Source organism: Argiope bruennichi, chromosome 2 (genome assembly GCF_947563725.1).
Source record: "Argiope bruennichi chromosome 2, qqArgBrue1.1, whole genome shotgun sequence".
NCBI lineage: Eukaryota > Metazoa > Arthropoda > Arachnida > Araneae > Araneidae > Argiope > Argiope bruennichi.
Genome location: NC_079152.1, coordinates 107,053,192 through 107,070,651, shown reverse-complemented (window position 1 = coordinate 107,070,651; position 17,460 = coordinate 107,053,192). Strand labels below are relative to the sequence as shown.

At 26.3% G+C, this 17,460-nt stretch overlaps 1 protein-coding gene across 1 annotated transcript in view; it reads left to right on the top strand.

Annotated features, from left to right (window-relative positions):
- The window catches only part of LOC129962274 (murinoglobulin-1-like), a 60,554-nt gene that overhangs the window by 16,448 nt on the left and 26,646 nt on the right, over positions 1 to 17,460 (top strand). Inside the window, exons 9-19 of the mRNA XM_056076020.1 lie at positions 455 to 566; positions 1,697 to 1,805; positions 2,884 to 3,002; positions 3,110 to 3,313; positions 4,927 to 5,124; positions 6,301 to 6,500; positions 8,737 to 8,890; positions 9,384 to 9,497; positions 9,954 to 10,035; positions 12,023 to 12,111; positions 14,492 to 14,597. Coding sequence (XP_055931995.1) covers positions 455 to 566; positions 1,697 to 1,805; positions 2,884 to 3,002; positions 3,110 to 3,313; positions 4,927 to 5,124; positions 6,301 to 6,500; positions 8,737 to 8,890; positions 9,384 to 9,497; positions 9,954 to 10,035; positions 12,023 to 12,111; positions 14,492 to 14,597 — 1,487 coding nt within the window. The remainder of the gene's footprint in view (positions 1 to 454; positions 567 to 1,696; positions 1,806 to 2,883; positions 3,003 to 3,109; positions 3,314 to 4,926; positions 5,125 to 6,300; positions 6,501 to 8,736; positions 8,891 to 9,383; positions 9,498 to 9,953; positions 10,036 to 12,022; positions 12,112 to 14,491; positions 14,598 to 17,460) is intronic.

The following is a 17,460-nucleotide window of genomic DNA, read 5'->3' as shown; positions in this document are numbered from 1 at the left end:
ACTATGTTCCAATTTCATCGGATATTAATAGAAAGAATGATTTGGACATCCATAAAATATCTTTGTTCAAGATTACAATATCCATCTGTATAGCGTGGGTAATACACGGAAATAGAATAATAATTGACTCAATGTCCAGAAGTGAGCATCATGTTTTAATAAATCAACTAAATCTTAAATACTACATTTTACACTTAGCTCCAATTTTATCGGTAAAAAAATAATAAAATACAAATTAATTTTTTTGAGTTTTGCTGTTATAAATAATATAAATAAAATGAAGATTTAATGAATTGCACTTCATCAAAAGTAGATAAATGACTTTACACGTTAATATTAGTAGCGAAATTTCAAAAAAATAGTAACCTCAAATGTCGTTTGCTCTTTTTACATTCAGAAAACCTTTTTTTTAATTATATTTTTATTACTATTCACATTTTAAAATTTTTTACAGATATACATATGGTGAGCCTGTACAAGCTCATTTGAATTTGAATACATCTCTCGAGATGTACGCATACGAATCTTCATATTCTAGAACTCCAGTTTTGCAGAATTCCTTAGAGGTAATCAAGTGTCAATATATTTTCCATATTTTTGTACAAAAAAATGCAAACTTTTCAAAGATTTAATCTTTTCTGCATGCAAAAGGATTGAATGCAAAATTTCTCCGAATTTGGATTCCATAATTCGAATTGAAACGAATTAATGGAATTTTAAATTTAGAATTCGGTAATTTAACAGGAAGGTAACCTATAATAAGTCATAGATTTTCCGATTCTATATTAAGTCATAGATATACTTTAGAGGGCCAAAAAATGAAACAACAATAGCAGTTTCTCAAAATGAACAAATTTCTGCCCTATAAGTGAAACATTAATAAAAAAAACCCTGAATCTTATTGATAGACGTATTTTAAAATTCTTTATTTTGCTACAAGTGTTATTCAAAAAATTCTATTGAATTTTTAATTTGAATGAGACTATAATAAAAGAAAATAGATCTCCGTTACAATCTAACTTTTTATAGCCTTTATTTACCATTTACTTTTCTTAAACAGAAATCTTTGCTTAAAATCTTACAAGAAGTAGCTTTTGATTTATTATGTATAGTATAGAATAATAAGTTATTCATAATTTTTTAACTATTTATATCTGCGTTTGTCAAAGGGGAAATAAAAAAAAATCTTTTGAGAAATTCATACTGAAAAAATAATTTATAACACATTATAACATGCATTTTTTTATATATTATTTATCTAGTAATATTGGTTTCTTCTTAAAGTTTCTCATAGCAAGTATTAATGATTATTTATATCATTTCTAAGTAGTCATTTGACGTATCACGGTAGGTTTAAAACTTGTACGGAATTAATGCCAATATTATTCACGATACAAATTATGGAATAAATGAATAAAATCTTGCTTATCTAGACATCTCATATTTGTAGATCATACACACACACACACACACACATATATATATATATATATATATATATATATATATATATATATATATATATATATATATATATATATATATATATATAGATATATATATATATATATATACATATGACTCAACATTTTTCGTGTTTATTCATATATCATGCTGTATTTTAACTGAAAAGCTGCTGTATTTTAACTGTTCTTATTGCATAAACTAAAAAAAAATCTTATTTCTCCTTTTTCAGATAGATGGCTGCTATAATTATACTATAAATGTCACAAAAATAGATCCAAAAAGAGATCACAGCTATAAAAGAATCAAGGTCAGCGCCAATGTGATTGAAGACGGGACAGGTAATGGTGATTAAAGAATTCCTAATTCCGGTCAGAAAATGTTTTACTTTTACATTTTTCGTCATAATTCTTATCTTAAATTCTTCATTTTTGATTAAATAGAAATTTGATTAGGTGTATAAAAAGATTTTTAGATTTTTTAGGTGTATAAGAAATATTTTTACAAGTTGATAAACAAAGCTTGTTAATATGGAATTTGATGATAAAATATGGTAATATTAACTACTAATGAAATGAAAAATTAGAATAAAAGAAAAAATAATTATAGAAAATGCTAATTAGTCCAAAACTTCTAAATGAAAGAAAAAGAGCAATCTACCAACCAGCATAATATAACACTACCAAAAACTATATGTGTGTGCAATGTGCTTTTCTATATTGCATGCAGACGAAATAAACTTAGAGGAAATTTTTATATCAGTTTTTATAAGTTAAAATATTAAACAATTTAAGTTTTTAGTGTTTCGTAAGAAACACTGAAACTTACTAACTCTTCCCCTTCCACAGCAAAGGATTTTTTTTTTTTTTAATTTAGAATTTTAGTATAAGATTAGAAATTTTCAAAGAAGAATTTTAAAGGGAAATACGAAAAAAAATATTTTTAAACTTCTAAAAATTGGTATTGCTCGTATAGAAAGAATAAACATGGTACATCACGAGTTTACATGAAGATTATATTTATGTGATAGAAAAAAATAATAATACAAAAAAAAGAAAAATTAAACTAAGAAATATAGATTAAATATTTGAATATTCCGTTTATAAATATATGAAAACTTATTTGATACATTATTAAAATTTAAAACTTTTTTACATATAATAGGATTAAATTAAATAACTGCTGAATGGAATATTCTGATTTTTATATTGTTTTCAATTTCTTACATAATTTGTATTTCACAAATTCTTTATAATTAATTTTATAATAATTATAATAATTTTTTTATAATTAACGTCGCAGTTTTATCAAAGGATTTTAAGAATATAAAATATTTTCTTCCCATTTTGAAATTAAATTACATCAAAATAGTTAACAATAAACTTTTATTGCCAACACTTAAAGTATTTTTTGTTACAGGAGTTCAAATGAGCGCAACTCAGTATTTGAGCAGAAGTTATTCCCCATTAAATATGGATTTTAACGTAAACGGCGATCATGGGAAGTATTACAAACCTGGTTTGCCATACAATGGAAAGGCAAGAATATTACTGAATATTACTATTAATATTTTGGCTGTTATAAATATATATTAGTGTACAAAAATCCAATATGTCATATATATATTTTTTTTTCCTTTTTACAGTTGAAAGTGACAAACCCTGACAATTCTCCTGCTCCTGGAGAGCCTGTTGAAATCTGTGCTACTGTATCCAGGAAGAGAATCATTGACACTTGGCTGGCGAACAAACAAGTGAAATTTTGCAAGAATTACACATCAAATGAGGACGGTTACATCAAATTTACAATTCTACCACAGAATGTTGATTCAGTTTCAATTAATTTATATGTAAGATTAAACATATTCCTCATATATCGAATAAATGTTGAAATGCTCTCAAATAGTTACGTAACACGTAGAGTATAATTTGTCATACAATCTTAATTTTCCTTAAATCACTGTTCAAGAGATATAAAATAAAATAAAATAAAACTTGAAATTTTGAAATAGAATTAACATTCTCTAAATTTAAATATTTTGATAAAAATGCATTTTATTTGATTAATTGAATGTAAAGAACTCTTCAAGATTATCCCTGTGATAATATTCGAAGTTAACACAAAATCGTGTATGATATAAATCGACATATTTAAAAGAATCACAGAACATATTTGGGCATATCTTGTCCTGCATCCTGAGTGGATCTGAACCCACTGGATTTTTTCTGGTCTCTTAAAATGCAATTATTGTTTGAAACAATTATGCATTCTCAGGCATTCGTTTTGGTAAGTTCTTTAAGCTCGAAATACTATTAACATTGTGTAGTATTTATGTTAGTTACGCCTATATTTTTAATCTAATCATTGTGTCAGTAAATCGATTTAAATCCTTGATTCCAAAAAAAAGGTGATAATTTTAGCGTGTGCTATTTATCTTCCTTTTTAGACGCCTTTCTTAAAACACTGCACATGCTAATAATATAAAAAATCAAGCCTATAAACAAAAAAATTTACATTCCTGAGTTATTCTAATTGAATTATATTTAAATTTCACGAGAGGAGGCAGTTTAAATTCCTAGATGAGACACTAATCCAACAGTTAATGAAGTTTGTCGTTGTATCATTTACTATATATGTCCGACAGATAATCCTAGAATTCAGTATGACAAATGATGTAATGACAAACATCATTGATTGTTGGATTATATTACTTCACAATATTAACAATGTCCGACAGATAATCCTAGAATTCAGTATGACAAATGATGAAATGACAAACATCATTGATTGTTGGATTATATTACTTCACAATATTCACAATGTCCGACAGATAATCCTAGAATTCAGTATGACAAATGATGTAATGACAAACACATCATTGATTGTTGGATTATATTACTTCACAATATTCACAATGTCCGACAGATAATCCTAGAATTCAGTATGACAAATGATGTAATGACAAACACATCATTGATTGTTGGATTATATTACTTCACAATATTCCAAGATACGAATATCTGCAAACTCACATAAGATGTCTCCTTTATTAATTTTTAATTTCATTATCCTTAAATCAAAATACATACTCTGCTGTATATTTTGGATGAAATCTTAATCAGACAAAATAGGGATTAGCGTCTAATCTAACCATTAAACCAACAGTCTAATTAAATATCTGATCGTCAGTATAGCATTTGAATCATCAATGTTATTACGTTTCATAAGTAATTATTCGTGAACCAATTGAGTCAATTTCTTCTAATTCAACAACATAAATCATAATAAACATTTTAAAAGGAATTATAACAATCATAATTTAATTCTATTGTGCACATTCAATTTTTACATTTTTAGAAATCAGAAGCAATTCAATATTTCTTAACGTTAATTCAATATTTCTTTGAGATTAAGATAAAAAACAAAAATATTTTTAATACCTTTGTGCATCTTCTTTCTTAGGCTAGATCTCTGAAATACACTGGAGGAAACAATATCGGACAGCCAACTGCCAGTGCTTATTTAGATCCTTTCTATTCTCCATCAGGAAGTTTTCTTCAGTTGGAAACTATTGATAATCCTATTCCGTGTGGAACAGAGAAGAACATTAGGGTTCTGTTTACAGCAAAGGAAAACACAGAATTCCAGTTGAACTATCAGGTACATATAGTTAGATTTTATAGCTGTCTCTAGACTGATTTCAAAGGAGGAAAACAATTTTCAATATCTATGGTAACGGCAACAACAAAAAGGGTTTTTTGTATTAAAGATAAATTTATATTATATATCTAATATAGATAAATTTATATTATATATATATTATCGAGAATTTTATATATATAATATCGAGAATTTTACATATATAATATAAATAAGCTTTAATATGTTTTTTCCAAATCCCTAAAATTTACCTTGAGAGATCAGTGTTTGTACATAAAATTTAATATTATTTTTGAAATCATCAACAAACAGAACTTAAAATTCAAAACGTATCTCAGTTTTACTTTAAAGGAAGCATTCAGATGAAAGTCGATGTAGAGAAATGAGATGAATTCTGGAAATGTTCTAATAAAAATAGTTAGTAATTAAAATTTTTCAACCAATTTTTCAATATTTGAGGGGCGAAAAAGAAAACTTATAAAGCAGAAAATTTATATAATAATTTTTTTTACATTTAAAATAATGTTTTAAATTTGAATATTCATTTGTAACAATCTATTTTGGAGAAAATTCTTTATTGCATTATGGCAATAAATAACAGTATTTTGTTGCATTGCATAAATTATATGTAATTGAATTTTTAAACCATTTAAAATCGATTATTATTATCCTATTTGTATAATAAATCTCTTTAATTTGTATAATAAATTCAATCGAACTTATTATACAAATAGGATGAAATCTATGCAAATTATTCGTAATTTTGCATAGATTTTATCAATATAATCAAATACCAATAGACTTTCTCTAAGAATATTTCTGAATATAAGTAAAGAATTAGAGTAACATTTTTTTTCGGTTTAATAAATTTTTTTCGATCATTTTAAATGACGACGATAAGAGCGCTAAATTTTACAATATTCCAGAAAATTATTCTTGAATGGATTTTACACATTCTATAATTTCTTGCAAATATTAAGTGTGGTTAATTTCAAATACTAATCGTTACCACGAATTTCTAAATTGTTGCATCAGCATTAATAACTCCTTAAAAAATTACCAAAAATTTATTTTGGTATGTTAAATTTATACTGAGAAAGATTCTATCATTTCCTTAACCAATGAAATTCAATAAGTTATCTGTAGAATTAATATAAATGATAACTTTTATTGCAGATATTAAAACAAGGTGAAGTGGTGAAAACTGGCTCCCAACAAGTAACATTTAATATCAAAGATGATGTCTCAGAAAAATATGAAAATCCCGAAGAACTTATAAATGGTTCAGAAACCCAGATTTCTCCACCATTATCTGCATCAGAATTGAAGGAATCTTCTTCTGGTGAAGCCAATTGCCCAAGTGCTAGAGAATCTAGGCACGTATTTTTCATGTTTAAAAACGTTTATACTGTCATTCTTCATAAGAAATTACCTGCAGCATATTCATTCAAAATTTAAAATTAATCATTTGAACCAAAGCAAAATATTAATTGAAAATTATTAAAGCATATTATATCAAGCTTGTTGTAAAACATATAACAAGTATATAATAATATATGGGGAAATACTAGCGTCAAATCATAATGTTCATTATTAGAATAGAAATTATTTATGACGTAATAAATCAATGGACATATTGATGTGCTAAGAAAGCGTCAAAATTTATTATGTTATAGTGTATTTATGGTCTACAAACTATTACACAACATTTTATGATTTATTTCAAGCATAGCTGTTATTCCAAACAATATTGATTCTGTTATTTTGAAGAATTTATATTCCAAATGTGTTTTTTGTTTGTTTGTTCCTTTATGCTAAGTACGTTTTGTTATTTCTAATATTCCTAAATTTTGAAATTAAATAAATCGATTTTATTATTAAAAAAGTGTGCTGTCAACTAGATTTTTCAGAATAATAAAGCTAACTATATTCTGTAATCTGAATATGATGATCTATTTTCTACGTTTTTTATTCCCCATTGTCTGTTGAGTTCGGAGGAAAAAAATTGGAAAATACTATTAAGCATCTTCTATATTCACTTCTTTATTTCACAGCACATCTTTATACATCAATATTCATTTAGCGATCATAAATATATTCTAATTAGAAAGCAAGAAAATATAAAATAATTACATCTACCCACGATGCTGCTAATTAGGAAAGCAAATTATAAAAGATAACAAGAGAACCAAAAAATTAATTAATAACCAATTAATAGTAACCTATCCCAGCATATATTTATTTCATGAATCCTCCGCCTCAATGAAAGAAGATATAATGTCTTTGTCTTGTCAAATCGATAATTAATTAAAAAGATATAAAGCAAACCTTTGGGCAAGTTTACTATTTTCCAAATAATTTGAATTTTCTATTTTCCTTATTACTTCTTTTAAAATTTTTTGAAAGAATAAATATATATGACACAAACAAATAACATATGTCACAGATATGCCCTCTGAAACATAAATTTAACTTTTTAACTTTTTTGCATTTTTCTTTAGCACAATCAATAACGCATTTTTTTTATATATTATGTATGATATAGCACTATTCATATGCTTTTCAATAGGATAATTCTTCATTTTCCCCTTAAACGACGTGTAAATGAAGAATTTTTCGAATAATCTAAATTTTTATAAACAACATTATATATTACAATTTTAACAACGCGAATGCAGTGTCGATGAAATTTCAGTTAAAAAATAATGTTAATATTTTCAGGTGTTAATATTTACAGTATAATATTGAAAGTAATAAATAAATATTAAAATTAAATGTGTATTACAAAATTAAGAAATATATCATCATTGAATATCTAGATTACCAATGTAGTATTTCTTATTTCATAAGATTTATGCACATGAAGATAGGCGTTTAATTAAAAATGATCTTTCATTGTCATCTACTCTGCTAATTATCTGAGAATATAAAATAAAGTGTTATGGAATGAAATAAATTCACTGATAAAATAATCATCAATATTTTGACCAACATAGAAAGCTCTAGATTTTTCAATGGTGTTCATTGTATCTAAAATAAACATGAAATGATTTCTTCGTTTTCGTCACCATCGTTTAAATTATTAATATATAATTTATCTTCTATAAATTCATCGGGATACTTTTATTGATTGTAGGGGAGGAAGGATTGAAAATTGTATCCTTTAAAGCTTATCGTAATTAGGAACAGAAGGCAAGCTGAACTAAATGACTCACGAAATTTCCTTACCAATTCAAGAAATTTAAATGAGCAATATAGTTGCGCCATGGAAGATGAAAGAATGTTTTTAAACCATATTTATTAAAATGGACAAATTTTACAACATAAATGCCAAGTAGGGACAAGCTCAAAACATTGACACAAAATCTCGGAAAAAGTAAAAAAAGTATTCTTCGAATCTCATAATAAAAAGTACGAAAGAAATATCAATTTAGAAATGATATGTCATAACTTAAATGCAGAAATTTCTCAGAATATTTATTAAGTCTTCAATTGCCTAATTTTAATTCAAGATAAACATATAAACGTTTTTTCCGCTGCATATTATTTTTTATATATTAAATATACAATATTTCCATATATATAATTATTCGTGAACTTTTTGTATTGCAGGTATATTCCACCTATTGGGGAAGTGAGCATTCCGATCGATGTAGATGCTTCTTTGTCACCATCGTTCTCTCTCTTAGTCTTTTATGTTCGAGAAGACCGTGAAACTGTCGCAGATTCTCAGAAAATAGAAGTTGAAAAATGCTTCAAAAACAAGGTTTCCTCTTATTATTCTGATAAAATATTTATTAACCTGAGAAATATTATGGATGCCTCAATTATCTTTATTGTTATCTAATTATATTATAATTTTTCAAAATCGTCGGCAACATATTTAACACTCCGAAATTTTCTAATATGGAAAACTAGCTCAATATCAAGTTTTATATTTAACTCCATAAAATTTTCTTTTGAAATTGGTGAATTACTATAAACCTTTAGAAACGTTTTGAACTCTTGATAGAGAGTTTTAGCGAAATTTTCATATTTACAGTCTTCAAAAAGTCATAGTGACCTCACAGTCATAAAAAAAAAAAAATCGTGTATTTTGAATTTTACCAGTTTGTCTTAAAACCACTACATTTCTTTCTAACTGCTAAAATAAATAAATTCCGTAAGTTTATTCTGCATTCAGAGATTTTTTTACACACCTTATTCCTCTCACAGTGTTCTTTCCTTTGAATTCAGGTAACATTTGATTTCGCATCTGACGAACTCCCGTCACTCATCGAATCACGTCTTCTCCTAATTCTCTTTGTGGTATTAAAGTAGTGGATAAAAGTGTTACTCTTCTTGATTCAAGCAATCAATTGACGAAAGATAAGGTAAAATTTGGAACAAATTGACTTAATGTTTTTGAAATCTCAATTAGAATATTTATGATTTAAACTTCTATTTGGTTATATTTTTTAGATAAATAATTTAAAACTGAATTTCAATGTAGAGATTTTTGTATGCAAAAAATAACATTAAATAGAAATTAATACATCATATCTATTTGAGTTTGATTTAAAAGAAATACTTCGTTTAGATATAAAACTTATTTTAGTATTTATTTTTTTTAATTACAGTGTGATTATTAACTTTGTAATTTGTATCTTTTCTGTTAGTGTAACATTTTATTTTTTATTAGAATATCATTTTAATTCGCTGTATGCTTTTTAAAATGCTAGATTTCGCAATCTCTGTCTATTTATATGTGAAAATTATTCATCGATATTAATGTGTGTATTATGAAGTTTAGTTTCAGAAATTCTTATTTATTTCTGTTTGTTTTACAGATTTTCCAGCTTCAATCAAACTTAAACCCACCTTCATATTATGGTTCTAACAACTTTTGTTATTCAGATAAATCCCAACCAGGTAAGTAGTATATATATATATATATATATATATATATATATATATATATATATATATATATATATATATATATATATATATATATATATATATATATATATATATATATATATATTATTATTATCATTATTATTATTATTAAAAAGATAAGAATTATTCCTTTCATCAAAAATAATTTATTATAAAATTAGATAGGCTAAGCGTGACTAAACAATGAGTTCCATCTGAGTTCAAAATGCAAATTTAAATTTCCTAAAAGATTTAATAAATTCCATAAAAAAAAATTACATAAATTAAGAAAATGATTATATTTTCATTCGCAATTCTTCCTTCCTCTGTTTATTAAGGATTTCAAACAGCAATAGAGGATTGAAATATTGAAAGCCTTTCAATAGCAGGAAATGTTTGATTTTCTGAAATCAAATTTCCAATTCCACATCCAATTTCAATAATAATATTAATTGCAATACATCATGAATAAAAAAAAATCTAAACATTTTTTTAAAAAATTCCAAGTTTATCTACATTTTATTACGACTTACTATTTCAAAATTTCTACGTACTCATTGTTTTGTCTTTCATCTCCTTTTCCTTTTATCGATTTATCTCACTCTCTCTCTCTCTCTCTCTCTTTAGTGCTTTTTTTTCTCTTTGAATTATCGTTTTAAGAAGGGTAGCGCATCTAGAGGTATTCTTTATAATTACTTTCGATGACCAATACATTTCGTTACATAAACAAGGGATTATCACATTGTCAGGAAATACTATATTAAATATAAGAGATTTTATTAACAGAATATCAGATATAAAAGTCTGTAAATGAATGCTATATGAACGGAAAGAAATTGCGCATATTTCTTTGGCTTATATTCATTATTTTTATTAACTTATCACCTTCAAATCATTAGTTGATTTACATTTTGTTGCTAAACCTATAGAATAATTCAAAGCTTAGGAATTTAGAAAGTTTACTCAATTTCAATCATCATATAATGAATTTCGAACGCATTTTCAATTTGGAGAGGAATTTGCTAGAACTTGTTATAGTTTATTCAAAAAAATATCATTAATATAATTTTGTAATATAAATTCACAAAAAAAGGTTTCAAAATGTATTTATCCTGTTAACATTCTGAACTCGGTATTTTCTCAAGAATTAGGACATATTTTATAAGTGACTAGCAAAATTTCTTTGAAGCTATTATTTTGAATTTTGTCAATTTTATAATTTGTATTGAAAAAAGGTAGTGATACAATAATAAGAATGGAAATCGTAGTTGAATCAAAATTTAAATCAAATCATATATTATAGTAAAATAAATTATATAAAACCATTTCAGAAGAGTTTCAAGTGTTAATTATTGCAGCTTTAATAAAATGCAACTTTGAATTACTGATTTCAGTTAACTTGAAAATTTGGAAGAACCTATCCATCATATAAATTGACCTATACATCATATATTCCCCTATTGTATTCACTTAAATCTTCATAATGCTATATATATCCAAAATGGATTCATTGATAGGAATGCATACGCAATATTTGATTTACTTTTATGAATATAACACAATAAACTTAAACTGGTAATCACTGCCGTTAAAAAAATATTGATTCATAACAAAAATGCATTGTTACATCATAGTTTTATTTTTTTCATTATCCTCTAATAATAATTATTAACTTATTTTATTGATCCATGAAATGCGTCAAAATCTATATTTTTAAGTATTAATTAGACACTATTCTTATATATAAAATTGAGATTCCAAGCGGATCAACATTATAAGCAATGGGACTAAGCACTAATAAAATTAATTTTTTCGTGATATTTGAACAAAAATATTTTGATGTTCTCTTCTGTCTTCCAATAACCTTTTTAAAAGCTTTTATAATTCTAAGGTTAATTTAAAATTAACTTTAGAATTATAAAAGTAAAAAGTGCGGTGAGAATACTTAAAGAAACTAAAAAAAAATGTACTTTTATAGGATTGGAACCATCAGAAGCAAATTCTAAAATCAACCCAACCGATTCTTTTTATTCATCATCCTATGAAGACTCTTATGCTGCTTTCCAGGTAATATTTATTTTGAGTGAAGAAATATGAACATTCTCCCAACTATATCTTACCCGGAAACACTCCAGATATGATGATAACAAGTCCAAAGAATCGCATGGGAGAGACATTCTGTGTCTTTTAATTTTCCATTCGAGCCCACCTGTTATTAAGCCCATTTGGTACATTTGGACCCAGTCATTAGAATTTTAATGTTAATGGCAATACAGATTTTTTTAATGATAATGTTTTTACCTCATAAAATCCTTTTCTCAATCCTTTACAGGACATTTGAAGTTGTGTTTATATGATTTTTCAGCTGCGAAGTCTTTATAAACTACTAAAACAAATTCCCCATGTTGGATTCCATAGAAAAGAAGTTCATGCTTCTAGTGTGAATTCGTATTGATGTACCTCTCATAAACAAATGTTTATCAGCTAAAAGAATATTTACAACAAATTTCGAATATTTACCTGATAGTTTCACAGACAACTGCGGAATATTACACTCTGTCAAAGCTTCAAAACTTTACCTTTTTTTTCTCAAGCCTGACTGAGTATTCGGGAAATCACAAGTACCCATATTAAGTGTTAACAATAATAATCTTCCTTACTTTTTATTTCACCTATTTTCGAACAGTTTCTTTTTTCCAAACTGTGCAGAAGATTCAAAATTTGAATTGACACTAATCATTTTTCATGTATTATCATGATTTGACTCCTTTATATTTATTTAGAAAAAATTGCCTGAAATGGGCATATAAGAATTCACTTTGTCATAAATTTGAATAATTTTCAGAATTTTTGGTAATAATTTGAATTTGTCATAATTCTAAGCCAAAGTATATACTTTTTCAATTAAAAATCGATGTTCTTCAGTTTGAAAGTAAATTATACAAATATTAATAAATTCATTGTAGCTCGAGGCAGAATTTACAAAACTTAATTTATTCTTATGAACTTTTTATCTGTTTCTTCAGAAGTCTCTATTCCTAATTTGTGTTTCTTATCATTTTCATTTAAATATAACTCAGCCAATTGCAATGGTGTAGGTATGGAGATGTTTTGTAATGATTAAATAGCGGAAGAAAGGGAAAAAACTGAAAATCGCCAAACTTGCATGGATCGTGCAAAAATTTTAACTTTCTGAAAATTATTGGTATGGTCGCTTTATTAATTTAAACTAATTACTTTATTTTGAACACTTTTGAAATTACGTGTGTCATTTTTACAATTATTATTTTCACATGTAGCTAAAAAATTAAAGCGCGTTTCAACCTTTGAAATCTATGAAATATATTTGATGAATACGAGATTTACATAAAATATAAAGAAATCTAGACATTTGAATTTGTTGCCCTTATTTCAAGACTAAAACTGCAACTGTATTTTTGCTTACCTTATAATATGCTGAGTGATATTTGCATTATAGTATGTAAGTTTTCGTACGTGAAAAATTTCTACACATAAATTTTTGCAAAAGAGTTACAACTTACTTAAATATACTTTTGTAGGCATGCACACAAGAGGCAAACATTTTCGAAAGGATCCTAAGTAGTTTGCCGTTTTTTAATTTAAAATTTTAGAAGTTACTGTTGTTTATCAGAATGGGAACTACTACTTCAGTACTTTATGAAACAATGCCGATATTCTAATTATATGTATCAATCGAATTATTCACTGCCTTAATTAAATCATTCCACAATTTGGTTATGTTGTATCTATGCGAGTAAATAAATAAATAATATCCAAACTCAAGAGAATTAACAAGTTCGTATTGAAGGCATTTGTATTGCCTTTGATAATTCATAGGTTCCCTTGAAAGATCGACAACAGTTTATTCCTTCTAAATTAAATGAGAGCAATACATTTAACAATAAATGGATATGTAGAGTTGTTTGTAACTGTACAGAATTTAAGGGAATCAGATATAAGGAAAAAAATGTATTGGGAAATGGAACAAATTCAATTTTATTAATAAGTGCAGTAAATATTTTTAAAAAAATTAAAATCCATATTTTCTAATTTTTATAAAATGTGTTTATTTTCTATCAAATAATATATGAAACATATGTATGGTTTGGTTTGGTTTGGTTATATTAACGTCCCGTTGCAAAGCAATAATAGAGCTATTTTGGGACGGACCTCGTAATTTTAAACCGCGATCAGATGACGACACCTGAGCTAGTACCTCCTTTTCCACATCACACCAGCGGGAGGACGTTTGGTCCTAACAGATTTAACGTGCAACAGACCCCCTTACACGACGGTTCCTCAGTGGAATCGGATCTCAAGCTTCAAACCCTACGGCTCACGAGCCGAGACCTTGCCACCAGGCCACCGCGGTCCCGAAACATGTGTATGATATATTACTTACATTTCTAATTTTTATTCAATATAGGATGCTGGGTTCTTAGTCATTAGCAACTTAATTCTGTTTAGTAGACCCTGCTCCAATGGTGGGAGCAATGGGATAGCATATGGACCGATGCCTATTACTGGACCTGGTAAGCATATATATATATATATATATATATATATATATATATATATATATATATATATATATATATATATATATATATATATATATATATATATATATATATATATATATATATATATATATATATATATATATATATATATATAAATTTTAAAATATCACATTTTGAAAATTTACATTTTAAAGATATGAAAATTGAATTATTTACCTTCATTAATAAATTAATTATTAATCGATCCTTTTCTCTGCTAAAATCTGACATTTTGCGATGCAAACCAGTGATTTTTCAAATATTTGATCCAGCATTTGATTCGGGTGGATAATATTTTCCTAATATGCTTCAATCCAATATATTAAGAGTTTGAAAATAATTGTTATCCAAATATATTAAGAACTGCTCTTATGAATGTATCTATTATAAAGAGTGGCATGTTATTTTGTATTTGTATTCTCCAGGTATTTTTCATTCTTGGCATTTTAAAGTCGCGCACCATTTATACAGAATCGTGAACTTTAAGAGAAGCCTGCCATCAAATGCATATAATTTTCATTCATTTCTATACTATCAAATCATGTTTATAATAATTTTCATAATATTTCCAAAAATTCTAGTGCCATATTAGAGTCTCTTGTGTAGACATCTAACTTCAATAGTCTCTCTAAATTTCCAACTAACGCAGAAAATTATTTCAGATTTTAAAACAGTAAAGTTCCTCTAAAATTACAAAAGAAGATTTTCCTTGTCAAAATATATCAAAATAAAATCGCTCATGTGTATTCAGGGACTAATGAAACATCAAATACATAGAACAAATTCTGATTTTGATATAATAATGAGAGAATATCGATAAAACACTTTATAATTTTAAATTCCAAATACAAAGCAGATAGATAATATCGTTTCGAAAAATCATCCAACTAGAATAAGATGAAAAGTTGAACAACTTTTGTAATGGAACACAACGCTTTATTCCCCAAGAATTGCACGAAAGACAGGTTATAAGCACAACCGAAATGTACAGAAAGACATCTTTTTGAGAAATCAACAGAGTACAAGTAAAGAGCAGCTCATTAAAAAATAATAGCACTCGAAAGTGACAATTCTCTGACTGGCCTTAACACTCTCTCACAAAATCTCTTTGATAGAGTATCAAATTTTAGCGAAGAAATTACGACTCTTGGATACCAATAAAAATATCTTCATAATACTTTTTGTTTCGAGAACCTTCAATTTTTGTTTAAATCTGCCAAGCTGCAAAATGCATAAAATTTTATCGCCAAGGCTAAGTGCCATTGACATTCATCAAAAGTATCCGTGAATTTCTCATCTTTTTACTTCCCAACTATCTTGGATGAAACTAACTGCAATGGGAAGCAATATTGCTGATTCATAACAATATCTCATGCAATAAACTATGTTTTTTCAATCTTATATATATATGTGATGCAAAAGCAGACGCAAATTTATGCCTCCTGAATTTTTAAATAATAAGTAAACAAAGTTAAGAGTGGTATAAAAATGTCATTCTTTGATTTTCTATTTTGCTATTCCTTTAGTTAGTACAATAATTCACAGATCTTTGCGTTCACTAGGATACAAAGGATTTTGATTTGACTATAGACAATGGATGCCTTATCTGGTCCATAAATAAATGACCTTCACTTATCTATCTTGGGGGATAGACTTTGAGTTGAAGAGTAAGGTCCTTGTATAATGTGAAATCTTTTGAATAATATCGATTCCTGTAATGATATTTTTACAAAAGGAGAAGGACGATTGATACATATTCGTTTTTTCGTGGTGCATGCTACCTTTTCAACAGAAGGATGAGAAATGAATTTATAATCATCAAGATACTTTCGTTAAACATATATATTTATATATTCTAGTATTTGTGATCAGCAAAAAAATGTTTAATTAAAATTATATTTTGGCTAAAATGATTTAATAAATTAATTAAGTATTTTTTAAAAATTTAAGAAATCCAATACTTTTTTAGCTTCCTGTGAGAGTTTTAAACAGTTATACATAAATGGAGGATTAAATTATAAAATATATAGAAAAGCAAAACCATTAAAAAAAATTCTGTTCTGAAAGCAAAAAAAAAAAAAAAAATTGTAGCGTAAATATGCAAGAGATAAATTATCTTTAAATCGCATCTTTATGCTTTATTTTCATAAAAAATACAACTTTCTAAGCGAAAGTTGCATCTTTTAGTATAATTTAAAAATCCTGTTTTAAAACTGTGGACATAGTTGGCACAACACGCTCATCATAGGGATGCAGAAGAAGCAAAAGAGTATTTTACAGAGTACTATTCTATTTATATTGTTGGTGAGCAAATCTGTTTAAACCTATCTTTATTTTAGATGTCTGACGTTTACGTGATGTTACAGCTCAGTTTTGGAAAAAATAAAATGAAAGAAATTAAACTTTAGAAGCATAGAATATCCAGAACTCCCCGCAATTCAAAAATAAAAGTGTTAAATTTGTTAATACATAATTGATTTTAAAATCGGAATTATGAAGATAAGTATTATTAGGAGAAAAAAAATCCTTATAATTATTTATTTTTAAACTAAGATCTCGATTTAAAAAAAACAACAACATTAGTCTGCAACAAACATTTTATTGCTTTTCTTTCTTATAATTTAAAAATATACAATAAGGAAATTCTTATAAATACAAATTCTTGATTATTTGCTAATTAGTGTGATGAATACCCAAAGGTTTAAGAAAACACACTTATTGATTCTCAGGAATCTTCAACCATATAATATTTATAGGAATATTTAAAATGTTACGATGAGCTTGCACCAGGAATCAACTAATCTCTTGACACAAAAATGTCTCCAATTGGTAT